This window comes from Pituophis catenifer, unplaced genomic scaffold (assembly GCF_029215685.1).
Source record: "Pituophis catenifer annectens isolate HBS135680 unplaced genomic scaffold, rPitCat1.0.hap2 SCAF_1, whole genome shotgun sequence".
Lineage (NCBI taxonomy): Eukaryota > Metazoa > Chordata > Lepidosauria > Squamata > Colubridae > Pituophis > Pituophis catenifer.
This window is the reverse complement of record NW_027256881.1, coordinates 178,463,322-178,481,178: the sequence shown is the minus strand read 5'-3', so window position 1 is coordinate 178,481,178 and position 17,857 is coordinate 178,463,322. Positions and strand designations below refer to the sequence as shown.

At 40.7% G+C, this 17,857-nt stretch overlaps 1 protein-coding gene across 1 annotated transcript in view; it reads left to right on the top strand.

Moving 5' to 3' along the window:
* The window catches only part of PARD3B (par-3 family cell polarity regulator beta), a 582,830-nt gene that overhangs the window by 186,348 nt on the left and 378,625 nt on the right, over positions 1–17,857 (top strand). Inside the window, exons 6-7 of the mRNA XM_070933224.1 lie at positions 8,531–8,617; positions 13,862–13,987. Of these exons, the coding sequence (XP_070789325.1) occupies positions 8,531–8,617; positions 13,862–13,987 (213 nt within the window). The remainder of the gene's footprint in view (positions 1–8,530; positions 8,618–13,861; positions 13,988–17,857) is intronic.

The following is a 17,857-nucleotide window of genomic DNA, read 5'->3' as shown; positions in this document are numbered from 1 at the left end:
GCAAAGCTGACCAGAAACTAACTTGGAACTGGTTAAGATCAGGAGAACTGAAAAAAGAAACAGAAAGCTTTATTTTGGCAGCTTATGAACAAGCCCTAGCCACAAACTGCATGAAGGCAAAAATTCAACATGTTACCACCAACAGCAAATGCCACCTCTGCAATGAGAAAGATGAGACAGTTGACCACCTGATCAGTGGGTGCAGCAAAATTTCACAAACTGACTACCTACAACGCCATGACCGTGTTGCTAAGATCATTCACTGGAAATTGTGCCAGAAGTTTGGATTTGAATACAGCAAAAACCATTGGGAACATCAAGTTGAGAAAGTTTTAGAGAATGAGAAACTCAAGATCTTGTGGGACTTTAGGATTCAGACTGACAGGCACTTGGTCCACAACACACCTGACATAACAATAGTTGAAAAGAAAAAAGTATGGTTCATTGACATTGCAATACCTGGTGATGCACGGATTGAAGATAAGCAGCAAGAAAAAATCACAAAGTACCGGGACTTGCAAATTGAAGTTGAGCGACTGTGGAAAAAGAAATCGTGTGTTGTCCCGATTGTAATTGGAGCCCTTGGAGCAATACCCAAAGGGCTACCCTGCTATTTAGAAATTCTAAATTTGCCGGACTTGAACATTTTGACTCTACAAAAAACCACCTTACTCGGAACAGCTTACATCCTCCGATGATACCTTAACAGTTCCTAGGTCCTTGGTTAGGACTCGAGCTGCTGAGCTATTAACCAGCCTCAAAGGCTGTGAATCTCACTAAAGATTAACTAATAATAATAATAATAATAATAATAATAATAATAATAATAATTATTATTATTATTATTATTATTTTTCTAATAATCACAGATTATTCTAATTCACTATCATTTTTATCTTCTATAGTGTGCCAGGCTAAACCATTTCTGAATCAGTTTAAATTTGTATATTACATTAATAAACAAAGCTATAATAATAGAAATATTATTTTAAAAATTAAGATCCTTCAGATTTGTTTTTTCTTCCTTTTACATTTTCTCTACCCTCACCCCCCGCTTTTCTCTTTAATGTCTTGTCTGATGAAGTCTTCTGAAGAATTTAAAAGCTTGCATATTATTCTCTGATTTTTCAATTATTTCTTATAGAAGTATTGCTTTAGTAGGTGTTTTGGATTTCCCCCCCTTACCTAGAAACTTGACTAGCACTGATTTTTGTTGTATCTTGAAATAAAGTGCTCATTTACACATGCATGATCAACTGAGCCTTTTGCTGTGAATATATGAAAGAAGACTATTTAAAAAGTTTTTTTTTTTTAGTTGGTACCGGTTATGCCTATGCTTTGTCAGTGACCAGTAGTCTCTAATAGCTCATTCACACATGAAAATCTGTGCTGGCTATTGACTACAATAGAGTATTTCATATAGTTTCACATACAAGTTATTCCTTAATGTTCTACTTCCAAACTTCTTCCCAATTGGTGATATTCTACTCTTTGAAAATACAAATACCCTCTTACTTTCCATCTTCATGTCCAGAGAAGCCTCAGCTTTAGCAATGATTTTCCTGCATCTTCCATGTTAGTCTGTTTAAATCTCAAAAATGCAAAGAAAAGATCTATTTTTGCTCATATTGTCTGCTACTGTGTGAAACAGTATAATAATAGTGTATGTTGCAAAGCATTCCTTTGACAATATCCCCTGCTGCAGTTAAGTTGGAATAACAGGGTATTTCTTTTCAGTTATATCTGTAAAAATGTAGTAATTGGAGCTCTTCAACAAAGACTCTTGGCTCAGTAGGAGGTATTTCCCTGAAAGTCTTCTATAGCCTCTCTATGATGCCTGTATTTCCCTGGACAACCACTTATTATTCCATACTTGACCACATCAGATTCTCTTCCTGTTTTGTTGTCACTTTAATTTCCTGCAGGGTTGTAGATTTAATCAGCAGCTAATGCCTTGTGTTGATTGACTCAATTTCCTGATTAGGTCTATATCACCTCCTTGTTCCTGATGTATTCCATGCTGAAATATCAACTCTGGCTAATAATTTCCTAGAACTGCCCGGTAAAATATGGGGAATGCAGCAGTGTCTAACTGAAAAGTGCGGGCATTTATTTACTAAGCATTATGTCACAATTTTCTCTGTTGTGAACCTATAGATAAAATCGTTTTCTACAAGCATTCATTGTATTTAGTGCTCTCATGATGCACAATTAAAGTCAATGCTACCCAGTTTTGAACTGAGTAGTCTTCATCTTCATCTTTTTTCCTCAAAGATTCTTCTTTATTTTAGAAGATTTCTAAATATAAACACAGTATCAGAATATACCTCAATAATAAAATTCCACTAAATGATCAAAGCAAAAAAAGAGAGTGAAAACCTGATCCCTCACATGAGCCCCCTTCACGTACATAATAAAATTTAACAATTATAATACTGAAGTGTTACTAAAGAGTTGAACTAAAAACCAAATATATATAGTAAACTTATGGATAATTACCGACTTATAAAAACTACCATATAATACTATATTATATTATACTATAATGAGATACAAAAAATAGACACCTAATGATGCCATTGTATTATTGAAATACATAATACTTCATCCTTTGATTAGTAGAAAATATTGTGTTTTTCCAGAACAGATAAATTGCACATTTCAAAAAGCCAGTTCTTAATGTATGATCACTTTCCCAATTTCTCGGTTTAATTCTTTTGCTTCCCTCCCCCATGCCTGGTATAACCATAATTCCTCATGGACAGTCAGTTTCTAGAGTTTTATATAGAGAGAGAGATATAATTCAACATCACATTAGCATGCTTAACATTTAGGGATTTCTTCATAAACCTACTTATATACATTAAAATTCTACTCCAGAGAAGTTCAAAAGTTTACAAGACTGTATCATTTGGGTTGATGAGTCTTAAATATTTTGCATCTCGAATAGAGAAAACCTGATGACCCTTTTTACAAGTATGTTTTTGGAGAGTCCAGTAATATTTTTGATTAATCAATTTAAAATTAAAATCTGTTGCTAACATATTAACAATTTTTACAGACATACAGCAATGTGGCATTATTGGAGATTGGCCTCATTTTAATCTAGGATAAATATATGTTGTAAAGAACATTTTTAATAAAGAGAACCAATTTGGTCAAGTGGTTAAAACGCCAGATTAGAAACCAGAAGACAGTGAGTTCTAGCCCTGCCTAAGCATGAAAACTGGCTGGGTGACCTTGGGCCAGTCACTCTCTCTCAGCTCATGACATGGTAAGCTCCAAAAGAAAGATATATTGAGATTCTTCTAAATAGTTTCCTTTATTATTCCTCACATACAAACATCTTACCAAACTAAAGCAGACTACTTGTCCCATAAAACATGTACTCTGAAAACTATAAGGGAGGAGCCATCTTCACCCTTTTTCTCCCACTCAAACTGTGCTGTGATTTGCTCCTCTCAAATACATTCCCTCCATCCTGGGAACATGGACAAGATTCCATCACACAATCTTAGTCTCAGAACAAATTGATTAGTAAATTCCCAATCGCAACCAATGGATCAACACTCAGTTGATTTGAGAAAAAACAGACCCTGCACTTGTGGATCCAGCACATTAGGAAGAATGTATATGTAAATGTTTAAAGATATGTATATGTTTTAAAAAATAAACCCAGAGGCAGAGTTTATACAGGTCATTACTGTATTTGCAGTTTACATCTCAAACTTAGGATAATAACTTAGGATAATTAGAATAATCTTATATCACTTTATCTGTAATATTTATTATATCCAAAGATCTAAGAAATTATAGTTTTAAGTTTTGAAATATAAAAGGAATATTAATGAAATTTAATAGCTAGTCATTACTTAGAAACTACCTATAAGGATAATGGATTTTTTCCTTGAAGACATGAAGTCCATGTTGAATGCAATGTTGAAATATTTTTATTAAAATACATTATTTTTGAGAAGAGTGGTTTTGCTAAAACCTACGATGGGAAATAAACATTTCAAAACAAATCAAGAGAAGAGTGATACAACTGGATAAATTTGTGTTTCTCAAATTACACAGGATATATAGAAAATGTAAATTCAGACACATAATACTGAAAATTGTACTATCCTGTGCACAAATAAAGGCTATTGGCAATCTAGTCCATGCAATAGTATACAGTACATTTTATTAAATATGTAGAAATAAGTTTGAACTTTGCAATACATTTTATAACGTAGCAGTTATTGACAATTTCCAATGCAGAAGGTTCATTGCTTATCTTTCTCAGAATTATTTGTTTTTCCTCAGCAGAGATTTTTCTCTCTCTCTCTAAATTCAAGCTAGTAACTGGAATGGTATTTTTGTGAGGAAATAAATCTCCTTGTTTAATTTTACTGGAATGGTGATGTAATCATATCTTACATTCCTGAGTCAGTAAGAAGAAAGCTAGCCTGCAGTAGCCATTTAAATTTAGAAATCGTGGCATATCATCAATACCCTGTGCCGGCAATTCACAGAGGAAAATAGTATCTTTGAGTCATATTAAGAGTCATCTGATGAAGAAGATTCTGTCCTGCATCCCTTTGTGATATAAAGTATTTATGTGTCACTATCCAGGGAAATGCTCTCCCAAAGCAGCTTCCTGAAGTCACTTCGTTAATTGGAAAATGGATAGAAAAACTTTATATTTACAGCTAGTGCATAGTACAATCCGTTTATAACAGTGAGGCTACCCTCCCACCCCAAGTGTCTGTTCTTTTATTATCTGCTTCTATTTCTGTCTTTGTGCCTTACCCTAGACCAGTGAGTCTCAATTTTGGTTTTAGGACCCCTTTGCATGCTTAATAATGTTGGAGCACTCCAAAGAGCTTTTGTTTGTATGAGAAATTAAAACTGATAAATCTTAAAATATTTATTTATTTAACTGCTTGGATCCTCTTAGGTCTTGAGGATTTCCAGCAATCTCCCAGGTCACACTTTGAAAGATGCTGCTCTAGACTGCTGCCTCCATCTTAGTCTGCAGTTTATATTTATTCACGTTCATTCATGGGGAGACATGATATGAGATCTGCCTTACAATGAATCTAACCTAAGTCAGTCTCATTTGTGAAATGATTAGCATTTTCCTAAATTACAGCAAATGCTCAATAAAGAAATCTGGGTTTCTCATTTGAATTAGACCTTTTTCCAATTATCGTTTATACAGTACAGAATTGGGCCAAATATTCACCTGCCACCTCTCAGCAATTTTTAAAGTGGCTACTTATTAAAAACAGTAAGAAGAATATATATCCTCTCTTTTAAACATTTTTTTCAAAAATATAAATAAAGAATTCTGAAAGAAAGAAGTACATAATATACATAAAGGCTACTGATTTCCTGAAACATGGCATACTTCAGCCTTTGTTTTGTGAATTATTTTATTATACTGCAATTAGTTTAATTTCATCAATTTAGGTAACAGAATTCTATACAATTTTTGTTTAAAGTATAGCAGAGGCTGATTCACACATTTATTTGTGACAATTTTTATAAACCTTGATATATTGTAAGAATGCTGAACTGAATATCTGAATGCTGTGGCATGCTCAGATACCAATTATAATTTACAATTATAGTCTCCTCAAAAGTATTAAAGATTAATTCAGCCTAGAAGGAGAATTATTGTTTAATAAGTAAATATTGAAGTAGAAAAGTGTGACTGGTGAGCTAGCCCAACACCACACATTACAGAATTTTCTGAGATGAAGTTCTCATCTCCTCCGCCTTGTTCTCTGAAACAAAAGAGACCAGTTCTATAATATTCCTTGCTCTGGCATGTTACGGTATGTTTGTCTCCAAGGTGATTTCAAGCGTTATTTCTGCCATTCCCACTCCCCATCCTCACTTTTTTTAAAAAAAATTATGCCAGCAGCTCTAGTGTCCATCCAATAGACAGGCATAGTTCAAATACAACAATAAATATTGTATGAATCTAAGCATAATGCTCTCTTTCTCCCTTTCCTCTGTGATTTTATTTTCTATTGAAGCAAGTCAATTTTAAAGCAGTTTATGATATTGTGTTTTTAATACATCCCAAAAATCCTTGGGTTATGATGACAATTGAGATGGGAATTTCCTTTGCTAAGTGATGTGGTTGTAAAGTGTGATATCATGTGACCACATCATGTAGTGACATCAATTCTGGTTGCCACCATAATCCCAGGACTGCATAGGTCATTAAGTGAGAAACTCCCATGGCCAAGTCTTTGGAAGATGTAAGAAAGAAAGCTGGTGGGACAGAGCCACAAGCTGGTGGGTGGTTGGCATAAATGGGTGCTATGAGTCGTGATGGCGCAGTGGTTAGAATGCAGTACTGCAGGCTACTTCTGCTGACTGCCAGCAGTTTGGCAGTTCTATTCTCACTGGCTCAAGGTTGACTCAGCCTTCCAGCCTCCAAGGTCGGTAAAATGAGGACCCAGATTGTTGGGGGCAATATGCTGTTTCTGTAAGCTGCTTAGCGAAGGCTGTAAAGCACTATGAAGTGGTATACAAGTGTACATCTACCCACTACAGAGTGTGGGTAGATGTGTGAAAAAGCAGCAGGAGTATTCTGCCCCAGCTATGGACCCAAAGAATGCAGCACACACAAAGTCTGTACAAACCTTAGTTTACTAAATTAAATCAGTCTTTTTCAAATAAAGGCTGTTAATTAACTTTCTTAACAGCCTACAAGAATCCAAAGAATAAATAATCGTAACCTTACTATGGTTGGCAGAAAGCCCAGAAGCAATTTGCAGTAAACTGATAAGAGAACTAAGATCAGGACGCGAAGGAGAGTGAACGAAGTTGTTCCCAGCAAATTGCCTCAGTCGTCGTCCTTCCTTAAATAGACTAAGGGAGTGGCCAATTAGCCCCAAGCCTTACTCTCAAGGAGACCTCCTGAGGAACCTGCCTTTTGGCAGCTCTGCGCGCCCGTGCATCGAGAAGAGGCTTCTCCTCTTCTTCCTCTTCACTTATGGGAGCTTTTGGAGGTTCTGAAGGCCCTGGCTGAATACCCGCCTCTGGCATCATATCTTCTCCAGCCTCCTCATTGTTTGACTCGAGTGCCAGCTGCGCAGGCTGCTGGCACAGCACCACACCAGCCTCCTTGCTGTCGGAATCAGCTACTAGTTGCACAGACCGCTGACGGGCCACAATAAGGAGTGACTTGACTTTGTTTGTGAGAAGCTGGCAGGGAAGTTCGCAAATGACATTCATTTGACGCTGTACCCTTTGTAATTGCAAACTGGTTACAAGTGCTTGAATTGCGATCACATGAGCACAGGGAATCTACAAAGGCCATAACTTCACGGAGCAGTCACAAGCCTTTGAAAGTTGCTGAATGAGTGGTCATAAATTGAGGGCTATTTGTATAGGTCTACCTTCATACATATACCCTCTAAAAGCTTTGGAATAGGCTACATAGACATTAAAAATAAAATAACGATTTGTTCTTTATATTAAAGATATTGAACAGGAAATGGATTCTTTGGGTGTTCTACATCTCTCTGTGAGAGAGTAGAATGAGTGGAGTAGGAGTCCATGGTTCTATAGTTATATCTCATTTGATATAATATAAAGTATTATGTCCTTTTCATCTTCCCCTCCTCCTCCCCCACTAGAATTTGTTTTTTAAAAAAAACCCAAATATTTTTGGTTAATTATTTCATCTTCAAACAGATATATATAAAATAATGTAAAGTAAAAATAATTTTCTACAAAATTGCTAAATCATATATCTCTGAAATCCAGTCATTTATGTTATGGTATTTTCAATTTCCTAAAGATTATTCTTTTTGCTATTATTATAGAACACAAAAAAACCCTGTTGTATTCCTAATAGATCTAAAAAGAAAACATGAATAGATAAATACAGTCCAATTCATGTAGCACATTTTGCATTTGTAGCATATATCATTATGGGTTTTTTAATAAATCAGATTTGATTCACGTGGACAATTTGAATATTAATTATTTCAATATGTGGATATCCAGTTTTGTTGTGCATAGGCTTTGTTGTTTTTTGCTTCAAGTCAGCGGGGCTTTGATTCCTAGTGATTGCCTGGACTAGGCCCTGCAGTTTTCTTGGCAAGAGTTTTCAAAAGTGGTTTGCCATTGCTGCTTCCTTCTTAGAGCTGAGATAAAGTGAGTGGCCCAAAGTCATCCAGCTGGCTTTGTGCCTAAGGTGGGACTAGAACTCATGGACTCCAGTTTGTAGTGTAGATACCATAACCACTGTACCAAACTGGCTTTCAAAGGCATATTTAGCAATTAGCAGTATATTGAAGAGATCGTGTAATCTACCTCATAGAGTATACAGAACAACCTTTATGATCTGGCTATTAAAGGGATGGTCTTATGGAATTGCAAGTTGTTAAGAATGACCATTTATTTCAGGGATTGGTAAAAGGTATTGAGGTACAACAAGTGCCTCTTACAAGCTCAGAATAATCTTTCTGCTTGTCTTGCTTTCTTTTGAAGATAATTGATGCTTTTCCCTTTCTTTTAGTGGTGTGACAAGAATCGTAGAGATACCTGGGGAAGGAGGCCCACTGGGGATACATGTGGTACCATACTTTTCATCATTAAGTGGAAGGTAAGGGATTTCCATTATGGAGAAGCAAACCAGTAGAAAAAGTAATCAGATTTTTTTCTCCCAGATATCAGCACCAGTATATACTTAACACAATGTACATATGAGAATCACAATCTTCTTATTTTGTTGAATAGCGAAGGTTCCATTATATAAACCTGAAAGCATGAATTAAAATTAATGTTAAAACCAATTCACAATTAAAAGCCTGACTAAAGAGAAGCACCTTTAAAAATTTGTGATCTAGATGTTGAATTAATAATAATAATAACTTTTATTGTCACTGCACCACATATGTACAATGAGATTGGTGGAGCTCCCTCAATGCACCCCCCCAACACAATACAACTCACAGTGGAAACAGAAAATCCCTAACCCAATAAATCATATTAACAAACACCCAGTCCTATTACACCAGTGTGAACAAGTTACACGTTGCGCCGGCCCTGCAAGTCCATCGTACTACGTATTTATGATGTTATTTTGCATTCAGGAGTCTGATAGCCTACGGATAAAAACTGTTCTTCAGCCTGTTTGTGCGGTTGACTATGCTTCTATATCTCCTTCCTGATGGTAGGAGGGTAAAGAAGTGATGACCAGGGTGAGAGTCGTTCCTGAGGATTTTCCTCACTCTTCTAAAGCAGCGAGCCCTAGCGATCTCATCTAGTGGTATCAGGGGACAGCCCACAATGTTTTGTGCTGTGCTCACCACCCTCTGTTTTTCTATACGCGGCTGTCAGGCTGGCATGCCATACCGTGATGCAATAAGTGAGAACGCTTTCTATTGTGGACTGGTAAAAGGAGGTCATCAATTGTTTGTGAAAATTGTGAGTATGATTGCTGATTTCACCATAATAAGGCTAATATTCATTCCCCAAACCATCTGTAGGTGGAGGATGGCCCAACTTCTCAAAAGAGAGAGGCTTTCTCTCCTTATATTGAAAGAGCCTAAGAAAGAGTACCTGACTTGATTTGCAGCTATACAGGTTGTTCATTGGGATAGCAAAATATTTGCTCGAAAATTGTTCTAGTGAAGTCTGTCAGATAGACCTCCAATATCAGCTACTGGATATATAGCCAATGACCAAAGAGCAGAACCAAAACTAGTAGGATTATATCCTGCACTTTTCAACATAGATCATCTACCAAGGTGAGCATAGCTGAAAGGGTAATTTAAATAATCAAGATTATCACTAAATTCACATGCAACAGGATTACAAGGTAAAAGTTCTTTTGATTTGCTTTCCAGGAGGTGTAAAATTTGAGACTGGTTTATCATTGTTCAAATCCCTTATATTATGGATAGGTTTTCTCTGTTTTGTCTCTTTCTTATGGAGGAACAATATTCTCTTCCTGCTAAACCAACGAAGATCATCCCCTTAACCTTAGGGCCAGTCCGGTATGAACAGTTTAATCCAGTGGTCACCAACTGGTGGTCCGTGGACCACTGACGGTCCGCGAGAAAATTTTGGTGGTCCGCAGAAAAATTATTTGCATTTTTTATATTTCACTAAATCAGGGGTCCTCAAACTACGGCCCCTGGGCTGGATACGTGCAATGAATGTGTTGCTGTAGAGAGTCCCCCCACCTTTGGGGGCCTTTTGGTGTGGGTCGAAGGGGGGCAGAAATTCTGACTCGGGGTCTGCTTCAGACTCCTGGTGCGGGGATTTGGGCAAAGGCTGGAGGGAAGCTCCGCTGGTGGTGAAGAACCGGAGGGTCTTGTTCCAGTGGGACTGCATCATGGCCTGGAACTGGCTCATCATCTCAGCCTGCTGAGCCTCCAGGCACCAGTACCTGGCCTTGCAGTCCCGCAGATCTTCCCTCTGCTTGGAAAGCCTATGCTCATAGTCCTCAGTGAGGTGCTTCTGTTGAACCTCCTTCTCGGTCAGATCCAATTCGAACTTAGCCAGCTGTTTTGCCAACTCTTTCTTGTGGTGGCTGCTTAGCTCCAACAACTGCTTCCTGTTGGGGCCCTAAGGAGTCCAGGCGGGCAGGCGAGGAGTGGCTGGGAGGGGAGGGGCAAGTAGAGGCCAGGGAAGTGCCCCTCAACGTGAGTGACATCAAGTTGGCCACACCCACCCAGTCACATGACCACCTAGCCATGCCCACTCAGCCATCATTAAGCAGATCATATTACTAGTCCGTGGGATTTAAAATTATGAATTTAGTGGTCCCTGAGATCCGAAAGGTTGGGGACTCCTGGTTTAATCAGCTTGGAAGGGCAAGGACTGAAAAAGCAGATTGTGGCTTTAATCTCTTTATTCAATGTACTGACATGCTTGAGATTTATTCTGCAGAATCCAATAGGCCAAATGATACCTGAAATTACAACCCTGTCACCTAACCCAACATGGAATTCAGATTGAGGTTGAGCTGATGAGCTTCCTTTGTAAAGAATGATGTAGATTCCTGGTGATGCTACTGGTGACACATTCATACAGCTTTCTTGGCAATAGAATAGCAGTGGTTTGTCATTGTCTTTTCCTGAAATAAACTTCCCAGTATATCCTACAACTTTGTCAATAACATATAGTTTAAAAAGTCTTAGCTTTGGTTTTTAATTAGACTGTTTGGATCATTTGATAAAACCCAGAAAACTGCTATTGTTTTCAAAATTTCCTCAGTAATTTTGAACCCAAATTTAGCATGGAGAGCACAACAAAATTTTAATAAAAACATCCTTTTCATTATAACAACGATATAGTCAACATTTTAGTGGTGAATATCTCCATTTCATGTGAAGTATTTAAATATTTCTAATAAAACTTTAAAGGCAATCTATAGATAATCCAAAGAATAAAATAAATAGGGAGGCACACAAGTAACTGTAATTCCAAAATGTAAGAAATCAAAGCAAATAAAAATATGTTGTTCAGTCATGGCCTAAGTAGAAATGAGTATCATTAGCATGACAGTACTAAGACCAGTTGTCTCATGTAAATTTGCATTAGCACTGCTGTGGTTGGATCTCCATCTTCTAGAAATAGGTGAAGCTTATTTTTGAGGAAAATAATTACCACATATATAAACTGAACTTCTGCTTCACAACTATATCCAGTAGACTTTTAATGTTGTAAATCTGGATTTTCACTGGGTATGCTAACCATCTGGTATAGACTGGATATTACTTTCTGCATCAACAATTTTACTGCTTGGGCCTGTTGCAATATCCCTGCATTTCAAAATGTTCTCATGGACTGATAAACTCAAAAATTCTGGAACTGGAAGAGGAAATCAGTAGGAATGTTAAGTGCACGTGGAAGTAATTTAGGCATTCATAAAGAAGACCATTGCTTCTCTCATCCAGATTTCTTTAGGAGCCAAGTCCTCTATATCTTTTTGTGAATATTTACAAATGTATATGCAGGTGATGGAGGGAAGCATAGTTTTAAATTAAAGCTTTTATCTAATAGTTGAAATTTCTAGGAGAAAAAGAAAAGTTTTTCAAAGAATTTAAAGTAACATCACAGCCTTTCAGCATCATAGATAGATATTAAAAGAAATATTTCTTTGTACATAGTTCAGAAAATTTCCTCTAGCTATTAAGTGGTTTGTATTGGCAGACATGATACTCAGATGCATCACTGAACAGACTCCCATTCTTCCTATGGGTAAAGATTCCCAATTTCTTCACTTTTTTCTAAAATAATACACATTTGCTAATATGCCCTATGTGCTCTTCTTGTCATACTCTGCAGGCAAAATTTGGATGGGGAGATTGCCAGACTCCAACAATGTTGGACTTTAAAAGTGATCACTATGATCTTAAAGTACACCTGTAAACAAATGAACAATTAATGTGCTTCCCTATTTTATTACTACTGCATTGCACCTGTAAACAGGTGGACCCCTGCATTTTTCATTTTTTTCAGTTTTAAGATGTAGAGTATATTACTGTAGTTCATCCATGAGATGAAGAGTGTTGAGTGACTATATAGTCAATCAACAAAAGCCTCACCTTCTATCTCCTCCAGCAGAAATGAAGTCAGGGACATCTCGTGATTACACACCCCTTTTTTTCTTAGAAATCATACCTCTGTCCAGACCTGATATTGGAATTGGAATTTTCCCAACAGCCAACAGCCTGAATCTACAGCCACTTCATCTTGTTGGGGTTGAATCTCAACCTGCTTCTTCCCATCTACATCTTTACAATTTAAGATAAAGGGTCAAGATTTTCACCACAACTCATGTATATCCTAGAATGGAGATGCATAACTGAATATAGAATATTTCTATAAAATAACAAATTAAAATATTGGGGGAAATAGCTTTTGTGAGACCTTACATCTCTGAATCTAAGCAATCTTGATTCCACATCCCAGCCAAAATCCCAACTGAAGTAGGCCCAGATACAATGTCATTCAATGTCAATGACATTGAGCCTTGATAGTACAGGGGTTTAGTGCACCCTGTTATTAACACAGCTGCCTGCAATTTCTGCTGGTTCGAATCTCTCCAAGGCTCAAGGTTGACTCAGCCTTCCATCCTTTCTAAGGTAGGTGAAATAAGGACCCAGTTTGTGGGGGCAATAAGCTGACTTTGTATAAAATATACAAAAGAATGAAGGCTATTGCTTAACGCATTGTAAGCCGCCCTGAGTCTCCGGAGAAGGGCGGCATATAAATCAAATTAAAAATAATAATAATAAAAAAAAAATCTGGAGTTGTGAGGCCATTCCTATCTCTGTCACTTCACCTGGAAAAAATACTTTTGAAATTGACCAATAATTTTCAGGCTTTTCAAGCAAATAAAATGATTTCTAAATACTCTTCTTGTCTGTCTATCTTTAGGCAGAAAGGGAATTCACATCCTATAAGGAAGTACTAAACACACACACACACACATACACACACACACACACACACCTTCATCCAGAAGGAAGAAAGTTCACACTTGTCCAGATCTTCAAAATCAACAAGTGAAAAATTATCCAAAGCAGGACAAAAATAAAATATACTACATCATAATATTCTGCCCCACCACTGGCATTTTAGGCAAAGTGGATTCTTGCAGCTCCCCAGCATTCTGTATACAGTATAGAGATGCTGCACAAAGTAGGAAGAAATTCATATCGTTTTATTTTGCACAGATACAGTGAATTAAGTAAACACTCAATGGCCTGAAGGGAAAAGAAGAATCTGTGAAAATGATCTATTTTTTCAAAGAGCACAGAAGCAAATATTGAGTCACAACCTGGTACAGATGATTTAAAGTTCACTTAAACGTATTTTACATTTCCTCCAGGATTTTAGGACTCTTCATCCGTGGTATTGAGGACAATAGCCGGTCTAAGCGGGATGGACTTTTCTATGAAAATGAATGCATTGTGAAAATTAACAATATTGAACTTGCAGATAAAACCTTTGCACAGTAAGTTCTTCTTCATTTTCCTTATTTTTTTCTTGGATTAAAAAAAAAAATCATGTTCACTGAAAATCAATCCAAAGTTCCAAAAGTTAAACAATTGAACAAAATAATTTAGATATTTCTTTTTTCTCTTTATAGTGTATAGCACTAATATTTTTCAAGTACAGACGTCGTGGAACAAAAGTATTTTTTATTTAGTTTTGTCCACCTTTATTATTTTTATAAATTACTCAAGGTTTTAACCAACCTACCTTTCCTGTCTTATTTTTCCCACAACAACCCTGTGAAGTATTTGTATTTGTATTTATTGAATTTGTATACCGCCCTACTCCCGAAGGACTCAGGGCGGTGAACAGCCATAAAAATAAAACATGAAAGTACAAAATTTAAAATAGAGATAAAACAAATTAAATAAATTTGGCTGAACCATATTTAAAACCCCAATAATTTAAAACCAAATTTAAAATTCCCATTTAAAAGCGGAGAAGTTTAGGTCAGGCCGGCTTGCTGGAATAGGAACGTCTTAAGCGTGCGACGGAAGGTACGCAGATCCGGAATCCTCCGTATCTCGGGGGGGAGCTCGTTCCAGATAGTAGGTGCCCCCACAGAGAAGGCTCTCCCCCTGGGGGCCGCCAGTCGACATTGTTTGGCCGACGGCACCCGGAGGAGCCCCTCTCTATGGGAGCGTACTGGTCGGTGGGAGGCTATTGGTGGTAGCAGGCGGTCCCGTAGATAACCAGGTCCTAAGCCATGGAGCGCTCTAAAGGTGATAACCAAAACCTTGAAGCGCACTCGGAAGACCACCGGGAGCCAGTGCAGCTCGCGCAGGAGGGGCGTTACATGGGAGCGCCACGTCGCTCCCATCACCACCCGCGCGGCTGCACTCTGCGCCAGTTGGAGCCTCCGAGTGCTCCTCAAGGGGAGCCCCATGTAGAGAGCATTACAGTAGTCCAGACGGGAGGTGACGAGGGCATGAGTGACCGTGCGTAACGAGTCCCAATCCAGAAAGGGACGCAACTGGCGGATCAGGCGAACCTGATGAAAAATCCTCCCGGTCACGGCCGTCAAGTGCTCTTCTAAAGACAGCCGTGAATCCAGGAGGACACCCAAGTTGCGAGCCCTCTCCGTGGGGGCCAATGCTTCGCCCCCAATAGTCAGCGATGGCACCAGCTGACTATATCGGGACGTCGGAAACCACAGCCACTCGGTCTTGGATGGGTTGAGTCTGAGCCTGTTTCTCCCCATCCAGATCCGTACGGCCTCCAGGCACCGGGACATCACTTCAAGGGCATCGTTGGGGTGGTCTGGGGTGGAGATGTACAGCTGGGTGTCGTCAGCGTACTGATGGTACTCCACCCCAAAACCACGGATGATCTCACCCAGCGGCTTCACATAAATGTTGAACAAAAGGGGCGAGAGGACCGATCCCTGTGGCACCCCACATATAAGGGGCCTCGGGGTCGACCTCTGCCCCCCTGTCAACACAGACTGCGACCGGTCGGAGAGAAAGGAGGAGAACCACCGTAGTACGGTGCCTCCCACCCCCAACTCTTCCAACCGGTGCAGCATGATACCATGGTCGATGGTATCAAAAGCCGCTGAGAGATCTAATAGGACCAGGACAGAGGAACAACCTCTGTCCCGAGCCCTCCAGAGATCATCCACCAACGCGACCAATGCCGTTTCCGTGCTGTACCCAGGCCTGAAGCCCGACTGGAACGGATCTAGATACGTCGTTTCATCCAGGTACCGGGGAAACTGTCGTGCCACCACACTCTCAACAACCTTCGCAACAAAGCGAAGGTTGGAGACTGGACGATAATTAGCCAATATTGCCGGATCCAGGGAAGGCTTCTTGAGGAGAGGTCTCACCACCGCCTCTTTCAAGGCGGCGGGAAAGACACCCTCACTCAATGAAGCATTTATAATCCCCTGGAGCCAGCCTCGCGTCACCTCCCGGGAAGCCAGCACTAACCAGGAGGGGCACGGGTCCAACAAACATGTGGTCGCATTCAGTCTACCCAGAATCCTGTCCACGTCCTCAGGGGTCACAGAGTCAAACTCATCCCAGATAACATTCTCAGGACCTGCCTCCGTCATCCCCACTGGATCTACCCAGTCGGAGTCCAGATCTTCCCGAATCTGAGTGATTTTGTCATACAGATACTGAACAAAGTCCTCGGCTCTTCCCTCCAAGGGGTCCTCCCTCGCTTCCTGGTGGAGCAGGGAGCGGGTCACCCTAAACAGGGCGGCCGGGCGGTTATCTGATGACGCAATAAGAGCAGCAAGATGAGTACATTTCGCTGCTTTTATCGCCACTAGGTAATTCTTAATATGAGATCTTACCAGTGTCCGGTCAGATTCAGTGCGACTGGCCCTCCAACTACTCTCTAGGCGTCTTTTCCGGTGCTTCATCTCCCTCAGCTCCTCGGTAAACCAAGGAGCCAGGTGAGATCGGCGCCGGGTCAGAGGCCGCAAAGGCACGACTCGATCCAGAGCTCCAGCGGCCGCCCTATCCCAGGCGGCCACTAAGTCTCCAGTCGAGGCGTGAGCCAGGACCTCAGGCATTGGCCCAAGCTCCGTCTGGAACCTATCAGGTTCCATCAGGCGCCTGGGGCGGTACCATCTTATCGGTTCCGCCTCCCTGCGGCGGGGAGCAGCGGTTCGAAGATCAAGGCGAAGGAGAGAGTGATCCGACCATGACAAGGGCTCGATGGCTATGTCCCCTATCTCGAGATCACTCAGCCACTGTCCAGAGACAAAAATCAAGTCCAGTGTGTTTCCCCCCATGTGCGTAGGGCCATGAATTAGCTGGGTCAGATCCATAGCCGTCATGGAAGCCATGAACTCCCGAGCCACCTCAGACGTCTCACCCACGGACGGCAGGTTGAAATCCCCCATGACCATAAGTCTGGGGGTATCAACCGCCACCGCGGCGATAACGTTGAGTAGCTCGGGCAGGGCTGCTGCCACGTGGCAGGGAGCCAGGTACGTGATCAGCAAACCCATCTGAACCCCATGACCCCACTTCACAAGGAGGGTCTCACAACCGGCCGTCTGAGGAACAGTGGCCTCCCTCGGCCTAAAACCTTCTCTAATAATAACCGCTACTCCCCCGCCCCTCCCCTGAGACCTCGGTTGATGGAATGCGTGGAAGCCTGGTGGGCACATTTCTACCAGAGGGACCCCTCCCTCCAGGCCCAACCAGGTCTCCATAAGCCCTGCCAGGTCCACGCCCCCCTCCAGAACAAGATCACAAATGAGGGGGGCTTTATTTACTGCGGACCTGGCATTGCACAACATCAGCCGAAGGCCCGGGCCCTGAGGGTCTGTGCAACCTGGAGAACGAGTGGAGCCTTGGGGGCCGGAGCACGCTACCACATGGAGACAGCGGGTGCGCGCTCCCTTAACATGATATGGCCCCCTGCTCCCGCCATATCTACCCCTCCCCCTCACAGTACCGATGGTAAAAACACAATCTGGACAAGCTCGACCCCCCCCATTTCCTCCGGAACTCCTACCCCCCCCCCCGCCGCGTATAGTGGCCAGGCCTGACCTTCCCCTTGGTGGGTTATCCCCCAAACCCACTACCCTAGTTCCAGTTTTACCTCCCCCCCCCTGGGACCCCTTAAAATTTTTTCCAAAAATTTACATAAAAAACCCCTCAACCCCCTCTTCGCCGCATGCCACCTCTCTGGGTTCCAAGACCCGTCATTGAGGTAGGCCCTCGATAACGTAGAGGGCCAGGCTTGCGAGAGGGGGGAGTCTCGCAATGCAAGAAGCTGTGCCCTTCGGTACATCTAAGCTCTGAGGTAGTGATAAGGTATGGCCCAGGGCTCCATGATAGTCCAAATTGTCCTGAAAAAGGCAGGT